This window comes from Thermobia domestica, chromosome 6, assembly GCF_964235325.1.
Source record: "Thermobia domestica chromosome 6, izTheDome1.hap1.1, whole genome shotgun sequence".
Taxonomy (NCBI): Eukaryota; Metazoa; Arthropoda; class Insecta; order Zygentoma; family Lepismatidae; genus Thermobia; species Thermobia domestica.
The window spans coordinates 153,714,084-153,739,302 of NC_137459.1; the positions used below are offsets into that span (position 1 = coordinate 153,714,084).

A 25,219-nucleotide genomic window follows, 5' to 3' on the forward strand; every position below is an offset into this window, starting at 1 on the left:
GTGAGAGGAAATGAGAGAACCCCGAGAAAACCCACGCACACGGTGTTTGTCCACCACAAAGTCCATTTGGGGGCGAACTAGGATCGAAATAGGGACCCCACACAGCAGAGGCGAACGCTCTACCATTGAGACACCGCGGCCAGTGGTTATAACGAATGCTCTCTTGAAACACTGAATCGATTGCACAAAACGACTTGCTGCTATCTATTACTATTTTTGTTCTATGGTGATAAGTGTTGAAACTGGAAATGGGTAATCTGAATCATTTTTGGTTTGAGTGGAGGGTTAACGAAAAATATAGAACGTATTCTTGGGACAATAAATCAATTGCAGCAGAAAACTATTTCTCGATATCTCTTATCGTTTTTGTTCTGTGGAAATCAATATTGAAACCGGACGTAATATTAAGTGTGAACCACTTCAGGCATTGGTAGACTGTTCATGATGGTCATGATGTGTTACCTTGAGACACTGAACCGTTTGTAAAAGCCGCTTTTTGCTATCTGTTACCGTTTTTACTCTACGGCAATAAACGTTGAGACCGGAAAGAACTAATTTGAACCATTGCTCATTTGAATAAAGAGTTAATGGAAAAGATAGAACCTATCCTTGGAACGCTGAATCGATGACAGAAACCCACTTCTCGTTATAGATTCCGATCTCAACATTACGTGGTTCATTTTTCTTCAACTTCCTGTATTTTCTATAAGAGGTTCCCCATTTTGTTTGAAAGTTTCCTTGCTCAGTTTAAACTTGGGCTCAATTGCTACACCATTGTATTTGTCAGTAAGACTTCCTTTGACAAAAAAAAAAAAAAAAAAAAAAAAAAAAAAAAAATCCGGCATTGCTATTTCTATTACTTCTTCCGTTATTGTACTTTAAGCATGGTATGTGGCTATTTTCGGATGCCTTCCACTCACAAACCGTGCCACTTTCGACATTTTTACATGACATTTTGTCCTTCCTTTTAATTGTGGAATCACCTCCCAAGTAGTGTAACATGTATTTTGTAACACCATATATATATTCGCCAGATCTCTGAAATTATTAGACTCAGAACATTGTAATTTTGTATACGAGTAATTCCTGCATTCTAGGCAGCAAATGGGATAGTTTAGGGAACTACAGTATATATCCTTAAAAAAGTAGGGATTTGCATAGTTTTTATTTGTGTGTTTATTTGTGTTATTTACTTGTATCCAATATCGAATACGAAGAGGAATATCATGCATAGAGAGGAACATATGAAAAATATTGTCCACGGTAATACGTAAGTTTTCTTATGAACTAAAATATGGGCAAAAGATACGACATGGTTTTTGCTTTTAATTACGTATATAGCATTTAAAAAAAAATCTGGTATTACAGAAACCATATATTAAAATTGTAAAATTATATAGCTTTAGAACCTAGAACTTTTAAATATGCAAATTTACTCTTTAATAACGAAAAAAAACCAAAAAAAAAAAAACAAACAATATTTTAAAATGAAACAAAATGACCATGCTGACATATGATTATATTTTATAGTGTAATGTGGCCGTTGCGTGGCATTTACCCATCGTGGCTTTCGCCCGTTATGATTTTCAACTCGTGGCTATTGTTCGAAATTCATGAAGAAGAGTCTAAAGGTGAACTCCTTGGCTCTCTATGAATTGGGAACAAAAACAATAAAGGTAAACAAAACGATAAAGCTCCAGTCTTAAGTCTTGTGTGTGTATTATATTTCAGATTTTAGATGAGAGAAAAATAATGTGTATTTTATTCCGAGTTGGTTGGATTATATGAAATCCTTGCCTACTTTGTTAATTCCGCTTAAACGTGAGCATTTTTAAAAGTAATTCTTGATTTGCAATTTGTATTGTCAAATAATACTGCTGTTTGGCACGTTAAAGAAAATGGGAATTAAAAATAAATGTATTTTGGTTTTCACATTCATCTTCAATTTTGTTCTTGCATGCCTACAGAAGGTTCCTTTACTGTACATTCTTCTAATTCTTTCAGAGAGTTTCATTCCAGTTTCAATTATTATTCTATAATATATAGGAAAGTTTTATTCTATGACTACTAGTCTATCTAATTTTAATTCATGTGAAATTTGTGCAATTTTTAAGCTAGATCTCAAAAATTCCCTTAATTTGCTTTATACCTATGAACAAATGTGGCCGAAATAAGCAATTTTATATCAAATCCCTTACATTAGGAAATTAAACGAACATGCTTAATTAATTAACCATTAAAATGTTTGTCATTGTTACTAACAACTAATGAACATAATATTTCAGTTTTGAGTAATCATTAGCAATTTTACTGGAAAGCTGTTAAGGAAACTTAATTTTTATTTAAGAAAAATGGTTTACAAAAATTCCCTTAAGTATCGTTGACAGTTGTTCAACCAATCAAAGATAATCATTTCCTGATATCTTCCAGTTTTTGCAAATCAAAAGCAAGATTTTTTTGAGATCTTTCAGCTTTGTCTTCTAATATGTATCCTAGTAACTGATGAGTACGATGTCATTAGTACTGAAAGAGGAAAACCATGACTATTTCTACCGCCTAATGTTACACTTGTATTCTCCAGTAGAAGAATGCAATGGAACATATTCACAATGTTTACTGTACTTACTCATAGGTTGTTCCAGTAGCTGAAATTAAATTATAGCTCTGGGTTTCTATTAATAGTGCAATATTTAAATGTGGTAGAAAATGCATCTACTTTATTCACTATGATTTTGTACCGTTAACAAAGACCAGACCTGTTACGGGAAAAGCCATGATGACGTTTCTCTTGTTGGGAAAATACACGAATTTGACGAACAGGGGAATCGTCACGACAAGGAATAAATACGGAGCCAATATAGCAAAAAAGTTTTAGCAATGATTTTACGTAATGACAATGTCTTAATTTCACTTTGAATCACAATTTGGTCATAGGGAAAATAAATAATGTTGTTGTTGTTGGTAATGTTAGAGTTGATCGTCCTACGAATGTGCATCACCAAGACTATGGGGGCAGTGCAAGCAGATGTTGATAAAAGACAGTGGTGAGATACAGTTTGCTGCTCGCATTGTCTCACTGAACCTACGACGTCACGGAGCATTAAAATGACTAAACTAATCAGACTGAAAGTTGCTGTTGCTAACATTTATAGTATCTTTCCAACAATGAGGTTATATGAAATATGAACCTAGAGTTTAGGGTGGAATTCGAACCACCGTAATGCGTTCAATGCTGTTCCACCGGAAGTTGATCGCGGAATATGTGCACAAAATATGTACGCAATAGCAACTAGACCAGCGCGGAGGGTTGTAATCGAATTGGAGACATTTATCTGCTGACATATTGGATGCAAACTGGTTCAATACGTAGTTTACTTTGCTTTTGACCATTTCTAAATAAAATACTATATTTGAGAAAATATCCACAGAAATTTCACCGAGATACTTCATGCACATAAAAATTCAAAGCTGTATATCTGTGCACTTACCAACTCGCCGTTCCGAAACCAGGAAATCTTTGGAATTGGGTTTCCAGTAGCAACACACTGAAGCTCCAACGGCGTCCCATATCGAACAGTATGTTCTCTGGGAAATTCAGTCACTTTCGCGGGTTCTGCAACGGAAGATACAGCAATATTACACAAACAATAGTATTTTCTCATATTATTTAGAACTAAATATTTAATATTACTAAATATACTATATTTAATATTATAACAATATCACGTCAATATTATATATACTGTATATTCTATTACTAAATATATAATTAAGGTAGTGTATTGCAATAAATTAGATAAAAATTCCTGGAAATTTACAATACGCTTAAGTACAAAACCATTATAATATTACTTATTAAAACTTCTTACATTGTTATATATTTTTCAAAACAACTTACATGAAATGACTATCAGTGTTGCTTTAAGCGTATCATAATTACATATTTCCAACTCGGACCAGTGTGTAATAGATGACAAAGGAGACTCTTCCAACGTTACATTTCTTTGTGTAGGCTATCATTTACTAATAGAACCGTTATCTTCTCCGAGATGAGCTTTCCAGGATTCGCCGATATTTTTTCCACAATCAGAAGCTATCTAAGTCATATATCAACTTGATTTCATGGAAATCATTAATCTGCTAAAGTAAGCTTTTGCTAAATGTGTTTCCTATCGTTGAGACCTACTTAAATTGCTGCTACATAGGTATCCGAAAACTGTAAAATTTGTCTCATTTCATGAAGATCATTAAACAAGATAGACAGTTCAAAATAAACATGTACTAATATGTAAATATGGATTTTACCTAGTACCGATGAAAAAAAATAAACGTAATCCTGGAGCAAATAATGTCTTGCCATTATTTCAAAAATTCATTACAATTCTTGAAATAGTTTGCCCTTAATGAGAAATTCATATATATATATATATATATATATATATATATATATATATATATATATATATATATATATATATATAATACGTAATAATTATGTCCTGCTTTATATTCGTGTACGTAACACAAATTTGGAATATAGGGATCATTTAGGAAACCTGGGGAGATATTTTCACCCTTGGTATTATAGTAAATAATGACCATTTCCTAAAAGTTTTGTCAGGTGACCTTAGGCTCTGTAAAACAAGTAAAACATTCCATCCGATGCGTTCCATGACATTTCCCTATATCATTTTTTGATTCATCTTCATAAATCACAATCCCAACTGTTTGTGATTTATAAGCACTGAGAATTTTATCTGAAACACTCGCTATAATAGTATAGATAGATGACTCAATAATTCTACTATTGAGGAGAAATCTACGTAACTTTCTCTTTAATTTACAGGATACTGCTTACAAATTGTATCAGTCATTTAAAACATATTTTGAAAATGGATTTTAGAGGAAATTCGTTTTTAAAATTGACTCGTATGTACAACAGACAAAACCAAGAAAGAGGGTTCTATCCTGCTCAATTTAACATCCATCTATGTATTTAAGCTTACAGAATATAATCGTGCTAGAATTACCTCTTTATTTTCTTTTTTCTTTAAAAGTGTTAGAACATTAAATTTTAAAAGATCAAAGTGGAAGAGACCTGACGTTAAAAATATAACTAAATTCTCAAGAGCTGTAATGTTCCTGGACTACAGCATTGTTCCACTCAGAAACTAGTTGTCCAGTATACTATAGCCATCACTTAGGCACTGGAGAAATAAGCCTTTTAGTACGTGTCAATCATTATCCATACAGTACTTGATTCCACTGGTACCTCAGCACATTAAAAAAATGTCATATCAAATTATTTGGTGGGGTGATTCAATTGTAAGAAGCAAAATATTTTCCAGAAGTAAATCAACAAGGATAAATTGTTTAATTTTAAAATGCCATTTCATTTTAAACTGTATGTGGGTTCCAACATATCAGGTAATATGAGGTAATAAGAGACAAAATGACTGGTACTTTGTTTTTTTTTCATAAGAAAAAACGAAAAAAAAATCCACAATTTACTGTATATTTCTGTGTACGAGCCTGAAAGAAGTTCATTGCTTTTAGGCAACTTATTTACCTTCCTTTCTGGCTTCCAAAAAGTGTCTATCAAAAATTTAGGTACCCAAAGTAAGTCTTTTTCGTAAAGAATTATTTTTACAACTTATAAATTTTCTAAAAAAAAATGTTTGTATAAATTTGTACTGATAATAGTAATTATACTTCAAAGTGTAATTGCTCCAGTTTTTCTTCCTTTTCTTTTTTTCTTTTTCTTTCTTTCTTTCCTTTTTTCTGATAAATGAGCTTGCCAGAAATTGCGTGTATCTTATTACCACAATTTCCGTGTTTTGTCGGGGTAATAAGAGATAGTCGTTTGGTCTTTCCAGGTTCACTAACTGAAGATTAAAATTCCACTGGCCTCAACATGATGATATTCAGGAAGTGAATAAAGTGTTTATCTCTTATGGTCCTATAATTTTATTAGGAAATGATCCGTTCATTGTTAAAAGAGCAGAACTTGTAAATATTAAGAGGATTTATTCTGTTAAAAAGAGATAATGTTTGGTTTAAAACGTTTTGGTCTAGGACTGTTTTCTGTTTTAGGGCTTAAAGTTTCATTCAATTATTGTTAAAATATTCACGCAGGCTATTTTTCAGTTTGGTATAGCGTATTTAATTTTGTATAACCTACTGTGTAAGAAGTCACCGTAGCATAACTAGTTGTTTTACGATGTACACCCTACTTATTTAATAAAAGAAAAAGGTTTATATGACTATAATGTGTAATTTTGTAATTCCAAAATGTTCAGAATAACTGAAAAACTTCACAAATTATGAAAGACTGTAATTTGTATAGTTTGTAATTAAAAATATTCAACTTTCAATACGACTTTCACTAACTTTAGTTTTCACATGGTAATTGACAGAAAAGTAGCCAGAATAAAAACATGTAAAACAAGATAGAACAATAGAGTACATTTTAGGCATATCCCTTGTAATCCTAGTTTAATAACAAGACACAGCATGAAAGAAATATGAGTAGCGTATTTTATTACTCCATACGGGGTAATAAGTTACAACATCTGAAATTTTAAAACAATATTTTTTTCGCAGTCTTCCTATGCATTGTGAAAAAAATAAAATAATTTTATATTGTGTTGCCCAGTAACAAAGTATATATACATAAAGAATCAGAAATGTGACTTGAAAACTTTGACATATTAAATTACTTTAGTCTCTTATTACCTCGAAAGTCTCTTATTACCTCATCTTCCCCTATTTACTTCGTCTCATAAATGAAAAGAAAAATAAAATAAAAGCTCTCAATTGCTGATGAAGGGATTTGAATTTGGACACTGTCATACAAAAAACTAACTTTGTTTATCCTCTGTGGAAAACATAGATGGGACTATTTTTATATATCTTGTTGTAAAACAAAGCAATGTATATACCTACAACATTTTGACATTAATGGACGTATTGACTAAAAGATAACGTTAATGCGTAACAAACATGAGCTACCTTCTATGTTGAAAGTTTAAATTCAATAGTAATCCAAGTAAAGTATATATTTAGCTTTCATGATATGCTTTTAGATAACAGTCCCTGACAGCTTACAGTCACCACGAAAGATGAATGGTACCTGGAAGTAACTGGTACAGTCCGACACAAGATGGATAATTATCAAAGTACAGAACAGGTCGCTGGCAAACCACACCATATTAATGTTATTGTATGATGTCTACGATACGAAAAGAACAGTAAAATTATATAATTTGTATTGTATAAATTACGAGAATCGAGACATTACTGAAATGATATTAGATAAAATCCGTTTCATGGGCTGCAAAAGTTTCAGTGATTTCAATAAATTGCATAGAAAGCAGAATGCACCCCTTAAAGGTGTATATACACACACAGATAAATCCTTTATTAATAAAGAGTCGATGAACTACGGATCACTAGTAAAGCGCTCATATCGAAGGATGACTGGTTCAAACCCAAGTCATACAACCTTGGGCTACGTCGTATTCGTGCTTTAAAAAAAAATTTTCCTCCCACACTTCTATTCCATAAATTCTTCCATAATCATTCAAACACGTTTGGTTCATCATAAATCCCTTTCAGCCGAAATGATATTGTTCATGGGAAATGTTGGAGTATAGATTTTAATTTATTTCATTAATAAAAAAGTGTATCCATTTGCGTAAGAGGGATATCGTTATCCATAATATAATATTAAACTTAATAGGAGTATCCATTATTACTGAAGTTATATATAAGCTACAGTGCGTTTCAAATATTAATGGTAAAATTTAAGCAATAAATACGAGACATGTAAATAAGAAAATCAGTTACATAAAAGGTGAGTCGAAAAGTGCTTAGTATCTTAGCTATTAAGCGTTTCGTAAACCTAGACAAGCGTGGTTTATACTATTGATACAGGGTGAACCATTTATGTTGAAACACCCTCCTAACTTTAAAACTAATAGATAATATTCTATGGAATTTCATGACATGACAATATTAGTATGAGGACATGTTGATACTCCGCAACACTACCAGATTAACAGCGTTGCCAACCGAACACAAAGTTGTATCTTCCAATGATATTATGTTAGGTTATTACATGTTTCAAATCTATATGGTATACGAAAATTTACAATATCCCATTTAGTATTCAGTGTTACAAAAGTAATAATACTACAGTATCAGAAACATCCGTAAACATTTACTTTTTGGCGGCCTCTAAATAATGATAAGACAAATGAAACTGGCGTGTTATTGCACACCGAAATTATTTAGTAAAGGACGCCAGCACCACCTGAAGTTACATACTAAACATTATTAATATTTTCAATCGGTAAGTAAGTTAGTAAGTTAGTCTGTGGTGGACAACATCGTGCCCAAGAGTTTTCTCGGGTACTACCGTATCCTCCCACATTCTCATTCTGCCAATTACTCACTTGCTTTAATCATATGTCTACCTTAGCCTAAAGGGCATACACGTGGAACGTTAAACTGAATGATTTCACTTCACTGTTGATATTGCTGACATAATTTAGATTCACGAACTGTTTCATCAGCTTCTCTGTTTTAGAACATTTATGAGTGCAGAAATTAAGAGAAAAAAATTGTATCAGTGAGAGATCTCGCACGATTTCTTTTTGTTGAAAACACTTGTCTAACAAGTAGTCTGCCTGACTTAGGTACACTCATGTCCAAAATGATATCTGTAACTGTCTTCTTCTAAGAATATAATTTGATAATGATGTTGCAGGGTACTTTTAATGCTGATACTATGTGTATAATCGGAAAATGTATATTTGTGCTAAATTTCAGAGGAAAAGAATTATAAACACAAAAATTAGAATCAGTAAAACAAAATGTTGCTAAATGGACAAGAAAGTTTTTTTTTTCGTTTTATTGTTCTTATTTACTGCTCTTTTACAACACTTCCCACATACATGTCTTTGCCGATTATACACAAACTAGCATTATAAGTAATACCGGGAAAATCGTTATCAAATTATATTCCTACAACAACATATTTACAGACATGCGACAATAATTTTGGGCATGAGTGTACTTCCCTTCAGCTCTATTTAACTTTATCGCTAACAACAGCAACTGCAGGGAGGAACTCTTCAAACCTAAAATGAATCAAAACATTTTTAAGGTATACCATGAGTCAATGCAGGTTAAGTGCGCTAGCATTTGTAAGTGTTGAAAATGAAACATATCACATAACGTCCAAAGTGCTGCTAATATTCATTTATATATTTATTTAACTGAATCTTTTTAACTTCAAATATGATATATTGCATAAGCCATCCTCCTCGAGCGAAGAACAGGTACTTCAGCCTGTTTAGGAATAAAAACTGTAATAACATTATTTTTATCTTTTAAAAAAAAAATGTCACTTTAAAATGATAGATACTTTTTGTTCACCAACACTACTATAAATCAGAAGAACGATTATAAATTTAAAGAAAATTGGGACATAGGAAAGACAAGAAAAAAAAGTTGATTTCAAAATGTATTCCAAACTATGTTCCTCATGTTCAAATGTAATATGCGTTGAACGAATTCAAATAAAGCTACATGCACAGTTAAAATTTATTATGTGAGTATAATTAGCTTTAAACACAAATTACTACACTATTAGATACAATAAATGAAAAACTGAACCATATTTAAAAAAAATCTTCATGAGCAAGTAACTAACGATTTTTTTCTGTGGATATGACCTGGGGTACGATTTCTAGTGGAGGCAGAAAACCTTAGATAGAAAGTTATGTAACGAAGTCCTTGGTTACACTGTCGGTGGGAGAGCATCAGACGCATTATAATAATTAGATCCCACCTTACCTTGTAGGCGCGGTGGCTCAGTGGTAGATCCTCTTTGGTATGCAGGGTCCCTGGCTCGATCCCACCTCGCGCCAAGCGAGCTTTGTAGTGGAGAAAAACGGGGTACATGAGTCTTCTCGAAGTTCTCTCATTTCCTTCACTTTCTTCGTTCTGCTATTTCATTCATTATCGTCATAACCGTCTTCTTTAACCTCAGAAAAATCGTGATACGTTAAACTTGAAATTTCATTTCATTTTAGTTAAACTGTAGGTCTGGGTTTCAACAGCCTCCCTGCTGACAACTAACGTAAACACAAATGTAATGCATAATTATCATTTTATACATTTAAGTTTCATATTTTTCGACAAAATTCGGGAAGATAAAATATTCTGGACTGAATGATAACATGAATTCCCTGCTTTCAGTCGACATTCAATTTCGTCGTGGATATAATTTTGTTCTGTTAATACGTACATAATAATAATAATAATAATAATAATAATAATAATAATAATAATAATAATAATAATAATAATAATAATATAAACAATCTGAACAGGTTCATATTCCACTTTAAATAGTAGCTCCAATGTTTTACAAGTGTTGAAAACGGATGTTAAACTGCAGTTAATTAGTCAAAAATAAATAAAAAATTGCTCTTTAATGAAGTAGTTCGGTTGCAGATTTCAGCTAGTTATCTCTCTCTCTCACGGATGTATAAAGAGAACTGAAGATGAACTGGTGAATTAGAGGTTGAATTTGTGATATACATCACTCTATTCTGAAAGACGTACTACACATGTGGATTTGATCAAGAGTCATGGCACATGCTTGAAAAACATCTTATAGCAAAAATGTTCCAGGAAGCTTCTGTCCTGACGAAGACGGATGCGCTTGTTTCCTAAACTCAGCTTTTGTCCGGCAGAGAAATGTGACAGCAAGGTAAAGCAGATTTTTCGTTTCCCGACAGTAGCTGTGAAAATTTCCACCATACATCAACGCTATAGTCCCAGTGTCACGTTGAACTGTCTACCGTAGAACTAGATACAGGATTTTACTCCCGACGACAACTTCATACACAGACAAATTCCACAATTCATTTGTATAGTTCCTTATGGCCTATTCTCAACCCAGAGTTTTTGCTAAATTAAGATCCAAGAAATTTCTCGTTCAACTTACTTCTAACTTACGGATTACGTTCAATATAAACCTCGCAGAAACACCATACAAAAGAAAGAAATTTCGACAAAGAAATTATTGTTATACATAAAACTGTAGAACAGAATAAGTAAGACTTTTGTTGTGAGAAACTTTTGCGGAAATATCTATATATACTTCCCCATTTAATATAAATAAAATAAAGAGTTTGTTTGTCTGTGTGTCTGTCTGTACGGGGCCTCGGGACCATACGAGTGGACAGAGAGTTACCAAATTTGGGTCACGGGTACCTTGGTCCAGACCCCAGAACAACACGAAGTGATTTTTTTTTTTAACTCGAACCAAGGGATCTCTGGCGTTTACCGGGACATGTAAAACTAGTAGAAAATGACCGATATTTGTGTCGAATTCATAGTTTTTGCGGTCGCTGAGATCAATGGTGAAACTTGATCGCATCAACTTCCAAATTTACTCCATTCGGCTGCGGACCGGGGGATACCGAGACATGTAAAAATAATCCAAAATGACCGATATTAGTGTCACATCTATAGTTTTCGCGGTCGCTGAGATCAATGGTGATACTTCCATTTGGGATAACTTTCAAATTCAGCTACCACTGTATGCAGGCCGGGGGTTACCGAGACACACAAAAATAATCCAAAATGACCGATATTAGTGTCAAATCTACAGTTTTCGCGGTCGATGAGATGAATGGTGATACGCCCACAGGCATTGACTTCCAAATACATCTCCCATGCGAAAAATGGGTACTCAGCACTCATACTCAGCTAGTATAAAATAAACTCAGCTAGTATAAAATAAAATCTCAATTGAAAGTTTATTTAAATATTACAAACATGCGTGATAAGTAAATTTAACAAGCGTACTACGTATAGTCGTAAAAGAAAACTTGCATTTCATTTGATTTAAATATCTTCTTTGTCCTCAATAGATCTTTAATAGCTATTTAAACAATATTAATTACATTTTTATTAAGCCTATTTAGTTGGTTTAGAGTTTTGATTCTGCATAAGTTTGAAGCCGGAATTTTTAATAGCAGGCCAAAGTCTATTATCATGCCGAGTCTGATCCAGATCAGTTAAGTGCCATTATCATATTTTGGCTTCTTTTGTTTTCGAAAATACTATTCATCATTTGGCAACCGAAACTTCGAGTACCAGAAGCATACAAAGCATATTTCACACTCATATATAGGCTTACCATCATGCAATGTTTGATCCACAATATAGCAGGTCAAGATCTATCATCATGCCTGGTTTGATCCCGATCGGTTTGATCCCGTTTAATGTGACTCAAAATTTGACCGCCAACAATTCGGGAAATACAAATCAGCAAAACACAACATTTCGCAAGTTTATATACGTAACAAATCTAGTTCTATCACCATGCCAAGTTTGATCCCGTTCGGATGAGTTTGGTATTTTTTAATATGACTCAAAATTTGTCGCTCATAATTCGGGAACCATATGTCTGCACAGTATAACATTTCAAACTCTTATATAGCAGGTTAAGATTTACCACCATTCCACGTTTGATCCCCATCGTATGAGTTCTGCTGAACTCGTACAGTTTATATAGTGTTCTTGGTTTTCAAGGAAAAATAAAATGAAGGACGAATATAATTTCAAGAGAAGTTACAAAACGGATGTGTTGACGACGGAAGAAAAGAACGCACACAATAAAATAGAAAAGAAATTTACCAAAATTATATACTTAGAAGTAGTTGGTGAATACTTCAAATTATATGCCCGTAGCCAAACTCCGCAGGATTTTGAAACATGGAATTTTGGATAGGGCACATATTAGTTCCCGAGTGAAGTGTTAATCCGACTTCGGTAGGTCCCATAGTTTTGGAGCTATTGATTTTTAAAGTTTATGATTTTTCACGATTTCGTCAGCCTATGACTCCGAAAGGAAGCATTTGTGGAACCCAAGTTGGTCTATACTTTTGTCTTTTCTTGGTCTCAGGAATTCAGGAATCCCCTCCCAAACGTTGTCGGTATATATATATATATATATATATATATATATTATTTGTATCATTCAGAGTAATATTAATAACATTCGAATAATGAATATTTCTATGATTTTAACAGCACCAATTCAGAGCATCGCAAATGTTACAGGATTAAGCCACCGTGAAAGAAACATGGCTATGATATTTTAACTAGGAGAACTTGAAGAGTAGACAGTTTGATGCCATATGCAACAGAGAACGTAAAAGTGTCGTATAAATAGGAAATTCAACATTAGATTAGCTCAGCAATGTAAACATTCCAAGGAAAGATTCAACTATTAAAAAAAGAATAGGAGATAAATTAAGATGTATATTGTTCATAAAGTACGAAACACTCTTGATAATTATGCTTTTAAAAAAGCTCAAAATTCTCACATAATATACACGTATTTCAACGTTTTTCGTAAATGATAAGAATGTGTCCATCGGAGTGGGTGAGTTATTCTCAACACAGACAAAGTAGATTAATCGAATGTGAGTATATCTCTTTCTTTCGAATTCTAATAGTGCACTTGAATGATATAGTGCACTTAAATGATATACTATGATTTATGTTCACTGAAATATTGTATTTGATTGTTCATTTTCCACATTCATCTTTTGATAAAATATTCTAGGAATTATCAAAATTCTTTGAATGCCACCCTTGTCTCGCCCCTGCACCACATCCTATTGTACATTAATGAAATGTATGACTATAAAAATAATGGAGAACACCTTTTACCTAACTTCAATCTGATAATTTGCTCTAAAGTTATGGCTTTTTTTTTTTTTTTTTTTTTGCGTTTTCCGACAAATTTTCGGTTTGTCATAGCGCCGAAAGGAGCCATTTCAACACCCAAGTTGGTCTATACTTTTTGTCTTATATTGGCGTCAGGAACCATCTCCCAAACGTTGGAGGTGTTGTCTCGAAACACCCTGTATATCTATTTGATTGCTACTTTTGCTGGTAATCTCTTTGGTCTATCAACTACACATTTCATCATGAGGACAGTTGGTGTTCAGTTGCTTTTCTAAAACAAACACTCGATATCCAGCACCTCCGAGCTTATTTCGTTTTGTTGGAATATTTGCTCAATGACCCAACTCGTGCATATGTGGAGTGCTGACAAACAGGAGGTGAAACAAACCACAGAATATGCCATATTGAACAGGGGCACGATACCACGACCTGTGACGTAATGTCATGTGATATCAAAGCGTTACTCATGGGACCTCATTTTTTTTCTATTTACACTAATGTAGGTAAATGGCACTAATGATTGATTTGCTCTTTTTGAACACTATATATTTCTACTGTAGAGGAAATGATAAGGTGACAGAAATGATGGATAGTTGGCTGCGAAGAGAGCTAAAAAAGCAATCCATGAAAGAGGGAATTAAAATAGCTTTAAACATATTGAGCTTTTGTCGCAAATTTTACGTAATAAACAGCTGAATAAGATACAATTATTATCACTTTCAATAGTTAAATAAAATGCTTCTACAAGCTAGTTACTTTGCTGTCATTTATTTCCTTTATTTTCTCGTTCCACTACACAGTAGCACTTGATTAGTAAGGACAAGTTAATAATCATACATACACTCTGTATGTCCAGAATAATGAAAGTTTGGACTGATAAAAATAAATCTTAAGATATTCTTTGCCAATGGTAATTCAAACCACGGAAACGTCAAATTATGTTGTAACGTACGTAATATTTCATATTTCCGGAATATTCTTCATTATTTTGGAGTACACGCTTATGCAGATAGCAAGTGGAGTCAATAGCAAAAAAAAAAAAAAAAAAAAAAAAAAAAAATGAAGCTTGGAGAATTCCAATTATGACAAATTTATTTTGAAGGCGATTGCGTTGGTTCGTTATTTGACTGAATGTAAACCCTGTGGAGGGAATGATGAAAATAAAATGAAATTCATATTTTTACGTACTGCGAGTATGCCCATTTAGGCTAAAGGAGACGGGTGATTAATACAAGTGAATGATTGCAAAATTATTGGTGGAATGAGAATACGGGAGGAAATGGGAGAACCTCAAGAAAATCCATTGGCACTATGTTGTCCCTCGAAAACTCGAATATTTAGGGACCGAACCAGGGAGGAACTTTATACGATGCGGATTGGTTTCTAGATTAACAAAAGCAGCTGAAAGAGATGTACCTCATAGTGGTACATTGACAGTTGCACAATATAAAATGTATTTATCTTTACAACTAACAGGGAACGTACCCGTCAGAAGAATTCTTAAAACAAGTGAGTTTCGTTTCATAGTCGAGAGACTACAGCAGGCTTCTGAACTATGTGAATTTAATATTTAAAAAAAAAAAAAAAAAAAAAAAAAGATGAATCTGTAACTCAAGGATGCAATCGAGGAACAGTAAGTAATGAACGATGTTAGTAGCTTTTCTACCATTGCGGTTTTAATAGAGAAATATAGGATAGTATATTTTCTTAACGCGTTGTAATGATAAAAATAAAATATCCTGTAGCTACACATTACCGTTGTTTGTTGTATCAGTATCAACGTTGGAACTGGAAATACTAGTAAATTCTACCATTTAAAGTTTAAGTAGAGAAACAGATAGGCGTCGTACGTTCTCTTAAAGCGTTGAATCGGATAATAATAATAATAATAATAATAATAATAATAATAATAATAATAATAATAATAATACAGCTTGTCGCTATGTGTTACTTCTTTTTCCCTGACGATCAACTTTGAAACGGAAACGGTTGATTTCTAATATTTTCGGTTTCAATACAGGATTATTGCAGGAGATAAAATCTATTCTTGGAGCGCTCAATCATTTAAAAAAATGCTTCTTGACTGTGTTGGCACTCTGCAAATCAATATTGGAACCGGATGTACTAATACATTTGAACCACTTCCTCTTTTTGTAGAATATTATGGGTAGCTATAGTATGTTTTCTTGCCACGCTGAATCGATTCCAGTAAACTGGTCATCGCTATTTATTACCGCTTTTGTTCTACGACGGAAAACGTTGAAACCAGAAATGACATATTTTAACAACTTCCTGTTTGAGCAGAAAATTAACGGAGGAGATGGAATCTATTTTTGGGACGCTCAATCGATTTGAAATTAATAATAATCTCGATATATCTTATTGTTTTTCTTCAGATATCTGTTGACAGATGGATGGAAGATCTGACAAAGCCGTTCGATAAGACTTCCGACATTTATGGATAGCATAGTTTGGAAGTTTCAAAAGACAAGACACGCAAATTTAGATTTCAGAACAAGGTAAACCAAAACACAGGTGAAATGCAAGGGATAACTACGTTTTCTTCTAGTGGCACTCTCTAGAAACAGCATAAATTTTAAATGTATTCTGAATTTTATATAAAGATAGTCATAAAAAGGCTGAAGGTAGCCGAATTCTCTTTTCATTATATTCCAGCCCATAAAGCACAAAAGAGTACAAAACAGGACTGCACCTTCACTTAGTACTACAACAAATTTCCGAAGGCCTCAAGGACAATGAATTATCATCATAGATGATAGCCAGAAGAACAACGCTTAATGTAAATGGAATGTGAAAATATTAAAGCGGAAACACTGCGTAGGATCACTTTACGACATCAACGCCGGTGATTGTTAAGTCGATCATATCTTGTGAATTTATTTCAGAGCAAAACTCTCGTAGAATTAAATTCCATATTCCTCTTCCTTCTCTCTCTCATTTTATTATTATTATTATTTAAGCCATGAGATTAAGAGACAATCGTCTTAGACACTAATATGTTTCTCTAGTTTAGTTTGTTATACAACTATTTTTATGTTGTCATCGAGAATTCTAATGTAACCCACTCTAATAATAATAATAATAATAATAATAATAATAATAATAATAATAATAATAATAATTTCTTCTACTATTTTATAAGGGTATAACGCCTGTAGAAATCACACAAAGCCGAAACAAAAGGCACGAGAAGGGCTGAAACTTCATAAACTTCATTTGTAAAATATATATATGCGTTTTCGGGAAACTTCTTCCAAAGAAAACTTGCCCCAAGATAAATTCGGAACTTTGCAAGAGAAATAATTTAAACCATGATTCAGTTCTGTGAATGAATTATGTATTTATGAAATATCAATTAACAATAATTTTAGGAAAACAAAAAAAGAAAGAAAGAAAGAAAGAAACTGGATCAAAAGTTTGAGATCTTGGCCGATAATTAGGTTTTGGATCAGGGCCACAAAATTTTTGATTCAATTAAATGTATTAGTTTTTTGGATCAGGGACTACAACATTTTTAAACGGCCTATAATCAAGTTTTCGTTATTTTTAACGGAATAAGCAAATTTTACTGAGTTAAGTGATAGTTAACGTTTGGCTACACTATATGTAGTTCTTGAGATATAAGGCGTAAAAGAAAAAAAATGTTTGAATGAAATATATTGGATTTTTTTTTTGGATCAGCGGCGACAACATTTTTGAACGGCCCTTAAGTCGCGCTTTCGTATCTTTTACGAAATAAGCACATCATACTGAGTTAAAGGATAATTTTGGTTTGACTACACTACACACAGTTCTCCAATATAAGGCCTACGAGAATTTTTTTGCCGAAAAAAATATTGGATCTTTTGATCAAAAAAGATCGTCTAAGTCTTTTTTTGAGAAAATCATCCGAAGAAAGTAATCCCTAGGACTAAACTCTGTATTCTGAATTTTTAATAGAGAAACAACTTATACCATATTACAGGATTATTTAACATCAATTTATCAAATACGGCAAAAGTGTTAGAAGAATGTCATACCCGGATGAGGTGGTGAAAAATGCCCTTACACGAATTGCTGTAATATTGATACCAAAAGTACCTCATATCCAAAAGATAGCTTTGGCTCAAAAATCAACTTTGAATTTCTTCGAAGTTGGAAGTTATTTTCAACAATTCGAATACCAAACATTGTTCGTATTTCGGAAACGACTTGAGTTACGAGGTTGAAACAAAACATGAACATTCTTTACTCAAAGGGCCTTAGTACACAAAACAAGAAACAATGCATTTCGCCCTTCAAATGCCTAGCTAAAAGCGCGTCAAAAATATAAAAATTCAAACATTTTTTGCTTCATGTTTGGGTGACCACCTTCTATTTTCCACCATAAAAGTAGTACCAACCCATCTATAATATATGCCATGCTTCGATACCTCCGGTCAGTGTTGCCAACAAGTTGATACAAAAAGTCGCTAAAAAAATTTCGTGGAATTTTGCCTATATATATATATATATATATATATATATATATATATATATATATATATATATATATATATATATAAAGTCTGTGTGTGTGTAATATACGTGATCAATTCAAGCCATAGTACTATCTACGCTACAAGAACGTATATGGAAGACTCATATATAACTAAGAATAATTTCCTTTTTATCTACATTTAACTTTGTGATCAATTTTGCTTCAACGAAATCAAAGATGAGTTTAGAAAAATGAACAAAATTAAATGTCTAGAAAGAATCTTACTTCACTTCTACTCATGCTTCTACAGATAATCTGTTTGCTATCGGTAATGTATTATTTGTGCCTCTAAACGGAAGCTCTGTAAACTAAAGGACATTAAAAGCTAGACTTGGTTCCCGGTAGAAGATCAGATATAACAGCAATCAAAACGGGAGTATAGAGATAAATGTTATGTACTTTCCCAGCTCGTCAACATCTACACTGAGTCAAATAAGCAAAAGGAAAATAAACATATACCTGAACTGATTCGAGCTAATAGTACTTATTTTAGGACAAGTTGTTCGCAGCACAAAAGTCGCTAGATTTGTAAGTAATTCGCCATATCGTCATTCCAAAATCACCAAAAAAAGTCGCCAATCGGAAAAAAATATTTTTTGTCGCTATCCTGGAAGGCGAATCCCCTAGATTTAGCGACTTTTACCCCAAATTGGCAACATTGCCTCTGGTGCAATTCGGTGTAACGCGAGAACATGTTACAATTACAACTAATAAAAACGAATTCTGTATTATTATTATTATTATATGAACAATCAATTTAGAAAGTTTTAACAAATACACCATTTTAAGCAGGAAAACAATCTTTGGTCACGTTTTTCATATCTCCGGAACGGTTTAAGGTATCAAATTAATGAAAGCGGCATGATGTTATTTACGCCTATTGAACACTATTGAAGTGTTTGGATGTGATATTAAGCCAAGTATAAGCCCTTCCCGCTGGACTAGTGGCTAGTGTGTATACCTTTGCTGTACGCGCTCCGGTTTACGTTCCCCAGTGGGATAGCACATAATGTTTAATTTCACAATATTCACTCTCATAAATCATCTGTCCCTTTTAGCCTAAATGTCACAATAGTAGGACGCTACACTAAATAAAATATTGTTTTTACTTTTTATCTAAGCACCTTCCGAAATAAAGCTCTTGGAAAAAATTAAAAAAAAAAACTTTAATCTTCCCAAACTTTAATCTTAGTTGTTCCAAATACTTTATACCATTACCATTACCACTGTGTTTGACACTAAGGTACATAGGATGTGCATATTCCCGTCCATCTCACTTGAGTTATTGTTGTTCTAAAAACATGTAAAGCTTATATATTTGTGATAATTTAACGCTCTAAGTTTGAATTACTGAATGATTAATGTTGTAGTATCAGTTCTTGTTCAATACATAGATTTGCATGTACCGTAATAATCTGGCGTATAGCCATTTAAAAACACAAAAAAATCTTTATGTTGGGTTGACAACACTGTTAATCCGGTGGCAATGCAGAGTATGACAAACAATGTACTTTTTTCTTATGTTTGCATTCTCCAAAATTTCAGCGTTTTCGGTCTATTAGTTTAAAAGTCACAAGGCTACTTCAAGATAAATGATCCACCCTGTATACATAAAGTCTGACATAAATAACACCACTTACAGAAATTGTTATATTTCTAATGTCGCCACTATTTTACACACGTAGTTGATCAAACGACATTCAAATGATCATTTAATAATCCTAATATTTCTGTTGTGCTACTGTACTACATATATGAAAATTAAACGAGAACTTTAAGATTTCTACACTAAGTGGCCTTACAATACAGAAATTCAACTCAATGCACACTGTATGTATACTGTTGATTATTACACTATTTGTAGAATGTTTATCACTAAACGATGGGAAGCTATTGAAAGTGCACAAAAAAAAATGTTTATACCACAATATATTATGACACTTCAGTATTTGAAAGACCGCCACGAGAGGCTCTAAATACTGCAAGCTGACGGGGTATACTGTTCACAAGTGTTTCACACACTGTTATATTCAGTTTGTGATGCCAGATCCGAACCAGTTCCTCAATGAGTTGTCTCTTAGTCTGATATGTGCTTCAATGTAGTTTTCGTGACATAATAGGTACAGATTCCCATTGAGATTCTTATCTGGAGAATTTGTGGCAATCATAATCTTTGGGGATCCATGCTTGCAAACCAGTTCGCTACACTCCGTACCCCGAGACATGGCACATTATTATACAGTACTGGGAAATAAAATAACTCAAATTCGAATCTGAATAGTAGTCAGCAGCTGTTCTATAAATTTTTGGTTCAGAATACTAACATAATATGACGCACTAATTTGTTTACTGCAAATTTAAATCTGTCCCACTCTCTTTGACATAAAGCATCTCCATAACATAACACGGGAATGTGGTGTAGGATCCAAACTTCGTAGAATCCAAACTGCGTAGTAACAAAAAAATCAGCTCAAAACCTGTTTGGATCCTGCGCAGTTTGGATCCTACGCAGTTTCGATTCTATGCAGTTTGGATCCTACGCAGTTTTGGTCCTACGCTGTTGCCCTGAAATAATTTGTTTTAATCATGCGCTCAAAAAATATATTTTAAAATTATCTCTTTAATTTGTTTAACTTGTGCAGCTATCAATTAGCTAGGGTTATATTCATGGACTCCGTACGACCGAAACTGCGTAGGGTCAAAACTATGTACGATCCAAACTGCGTACGATCCAAACTGTGTAGAATCCAAACTGGGTACGATCCAAACTGCGTACGACCAGGGACGTCGCTAAAGGGGGAAAGGAGGAGCCTCCCCTCCCAAAGTCACCGACTTCTGATCGAGTTGGCACTTTCTTAGTTACTCAGTTGTTGTGAATTATCGATTCTTTTATGGACTTCGCAGTTGGCACAATTGAAGATTTATGTATTTAGCCTATGAAGTAATAATTTCATACTTATGTTTTTAACATGTTTATCGTTCAATTGTATTATTGTTCATGTTTATTTGTTACGCTTGTTAACTATTCTAGCATCAAGTCCTTTCGGAGAACATTGTACAGTTGTTGTTATGGATACTGGTTGAGCATAAATAGGGCCATGAATGTTTTCAAAGTCGGCACTAATCGTACAAGAGAAGGAAAAAGACAGTATAATGTAATTTTTTTGTTTGAAACATACAATTTATGTATCATTAGCCAAATATATTGTGTTATTCGTTAGTGTGGTAAGAGTAAAGAGTAAATTCACACCGATCTTGTGTACGTATTTTATTTGGTGAACTAAGAGGAATTGTTGCATTACCATTTTTTTCATTATTCATTCATTCCATTAGTTCATTTTTTGTGTTATAATCGTCTCCTTTATGTAACATACAATTGGCAAACAATTACTATTTTAATGCCATGATACAATATAGGCAGAAGAAAAGTATAAATAAATGATAGATATAAATAAATGACAGGTAGTCATAGGTACATATCAGAAACAATATAAATAAGAATATCTCTTCTCAATCTTGTAAATTTTATGCAGGGGCGTAGCGAAGGACACAGCCCAGACGGGACGCACTCCCCCAAAGATTTTCGACCAAGTACTTTGGTACTTTGAAGTTGGTAATTTTTTTTTCTCGGAATAAAAAAAATGCCTTTTATTTACTATATTTCAAACCAAAATATGTCACTAAACAGTTCCTAGAAAAGCCGTGTTCGCCAACGTCATACTTATTCTTTAAAAAGGTTTGCATTTTGGGGTACGGAAATCGAGGTTTCCGAGAAATCTCTTCAATTTACTACTAGTTTATCCTAAGGTCTCCTTTGACTAGCATATGCAAACACACACACACACACACACACACACATATATATATATATATCAGCGAAGCCCAAGTTTAGCCGAATGGACCTGGAAACAAAGGAGCACAGGAGGGGGGGGGATCCACTTTACCTTGGTCTATTACCTCGCACCACATGAGTCTACAATAATACCGAATTTCAAATTCCTATTCCCATTACAATCATGGTATTTTATGTAAAGGAAAGGTCCATTTAAATAACATGAACTTTTTTCTCCTCCCCATTAGACTCCCTAAAAACTGAAAATATTCACTTCTCGGAATTTTCCTGTGGGTTAGTCCCAGACTGCTACAATTATGCCAAAGCTGACCATTGGGCCCTACCCGAAGTGCCCAATAAATTTGGGGGCCAAATCATGTCCCTGCCCATAAAACCTCAATCAAGTTGGGACTTTTTTTATATTTTTGTGATTTACTTGGATGATGCTATCGGAAACGTACAAGGATACCAACTTTTAAGTTTTAATTCATATTCTAGGTACCTTAAAACATAAGATTTTATGTCCATATTAAACATCCATAAGAAACATAAGAAACATCCATAAGAATAACATGGACAAAATTTTCTCATTCCCATTAGACCTCCTAAAAACTAAAAATGATCACTTTTGGCACTTTTTTCTCGGTCGGTAATTTCCGGAAATGAACAAACATGCCAAACTTGAAGTTTCCACGTTAACCAGAAGTATGCGTTATTTTCTGTCAGTTCATATAGTTTCATATATTATAAATTTATACAATTTTATGGCGTTAGCGGCATCAACAGCCTTAAGCACGTCACGTTTGAGGAATAACGTCTCTCGGTGAGCACTGAATCCGGGAAAGGAAAGGGAAGAAAGTAAGGAAGAGGGGAAGGAAGCGAGGTGGAGCTTATACGTGAGGTGCCATCCCGGCATATGCCTGGTGTGAGTAAGGAAAACCCAGGAAAACCTCACTCGGGATGGCTGGTCTGAAAAAGCTGTACACCTTTTCGACTTAGGGGCCCTACTGGGAATCGAACCCGCCACCGCTCTTGCCTTCGGCGCGAGGATTTGCAACTACACCACAGGGTCCACAAATTTGAATTTGAAAAACAATTAAAATTTGGTATTGTAGGATCTGGATAGGGTTGTCTATGAAAATTACAATAAATAAATAAATAAATAAAATAACAGTTTAAAATTTTAGTTGCGTTTTATGGGGAACTGAAAATCACTCCATGTTATTTCAATTTAAAGCATTCCAAGGTATTTATGGAACATTTTCTACACCCAAAAATGATTAGGCACTTCCAGTATGACTACAACGATAAAATTTGGCAGTTTTTAGCCTCCTGAAACTATATAGAAAATTCCCAAAATTAATATTTTCCATTTTTAGAAGCTTTAAAGAAACAAACAAAAAAAGTGTAATTTAAATAGACTTTTTGGATGCATAAAATCTTATATTTTAGGTACTGTAATAAAATCGGAATAAAAACTAGGAAGTTTGGTATGTTTGTAGGTTCATGAGGTGTGAGGCCGTAGGATGAGGAAATTCCCACTTACATAAAACTAGACTAATTACATAAACATTCAACTATGCCAACTGCCAAGTTCATAAAGAAACTGAAAATCACAGCAACTGGGTAAGTAACAAAATGCTAAGCCAAGTGAGTCAATTGAAAGTAACGGCAGTCTTTTAAGTAAATATTGACAACAACGCATTTTAATTTTCCAACTTGGTCAGAAGTTAGTAAATTTGGGACGAAGCCCCACCTAGCAAAAACCTGGACTAATTACATGAACCTTCAACTCTGCCAACTGCCAAGTCCATAAAAGAAGTGATAATTCACAGCAACTACGTACCTAAGAAAATGTTAAGCCAAGTAAGTCAGTTGAACGTAGCGGCATTCTTCTAAGTAAATATAGCCAATAAGACATTTTAGTTTGCCAGCTTGTTCAGAAGATGAAAATTTGGGACGGAGCCCCACTTAGCAAGAGCCTAGACTAGTTACATAAACTTCAATTGTGCCACTTGCAAAGTCTATAAAAGAAGTGACAATTCACAGCAACTAGATAACTAAGAAAATGTTAAGCTAAGTAAGCCAATTGATCGTAACGACAATCTTCTGAACAAGGCATTTGCCAACTTGATCAGAAGTCGGTGACTTTGGGGGGAGGCTTCCCCTTAACGACGCCACTGCTGAGACAAAACTTTCGGATAGCTTTTCCGGCCCTCCTGAATAAGTCATAGTCCCCTAAGGAAAACTTCCTGGGTACAGCCCTGTATGATTAATTATATTTGTCACTATTTTATTTGTCAATTTCCTTTTCTATGCAGTTTGGATCCTACACATTTGGATCCTACGCAGTGTGGATCCTATGCAGGTTTGTTTCTACGCAGTTATGACGCTACGCACTTTCGGTCGTATACAGTTTTAATCCTACGCCGGTTTTTCCCTATATAACTTCAAAAAATATTATTACTTATTATTATGTGATTATAAAATAATTGTTTTTTTTTATTGTTCGATCATATGGCCATACCTGTTTTGGGTCCTACGCCGGTTTCAGTTTCGGTCGTACGCAGTTTGGATCGTTACACAGTTTGAATCCTACGCAGTGTGGATCCTACGCAGTTTGGATGGTACGAAGATTTGATCTTACGCATGTAAGCCACATAACACTCCTTCAGCAAATTTTCTTGCTTTGGGAACACACTCTGGCTTAGGGTTTCTCCTTTTGTTATTCGTAGTTTCACTCCACTGTCATTTCCAACTTCATTCGTCCAAGAAAATTACGTGCCTCCAGTGTTCACTCTATGCATCGTACCTACTCAGGAACGCTTTTCCACTGTCATTATGTGTTCATCACTTATAAGTGGCTTCCTTCTTGGTGTTTACTTATATAACACTTTACCATTAAACCGTCTGACAACGGTCATCCGGGTTATGCTGTAACCTGCATTAGGAAAGATAGGCTCTGCAATTTCCCTGGAGCTGGAAGCGCTGTCTGATACAACCACCGAACAATCTCCTGATTCAATGTTGCATTCGTTTTCCCTTTTCTGTCACTTCGTTCTCGTGGA

General features: G+C 33.8%; 1 protein-coding gene across 1 annotated transcript in view; it reads right to left on the minus strand.

The window, feature by feature from the left end:
* The window catches only part of LOC145687340 (tyrosine-protein kinase transmembrane receptor Ror2-like), a gene marked incomplete at its 5' end in the record, with an annotated part of 897,387 nt that overhangs the window by 526,965 nt on the left and 345,203 nt on the right, over window positions 1-25,219 (minus strand). The window contains one exon of the mRNA XM_081760797.1: window positions 3,489-3,613. Within this exon, the coding sequence (XP_081616923.1) occupies window positions 3,489-3,613 (125 nt within the window). The remainder of the gene's footprint in view (window positions 1-3,488; window positions 3,614-25,219) is intronic.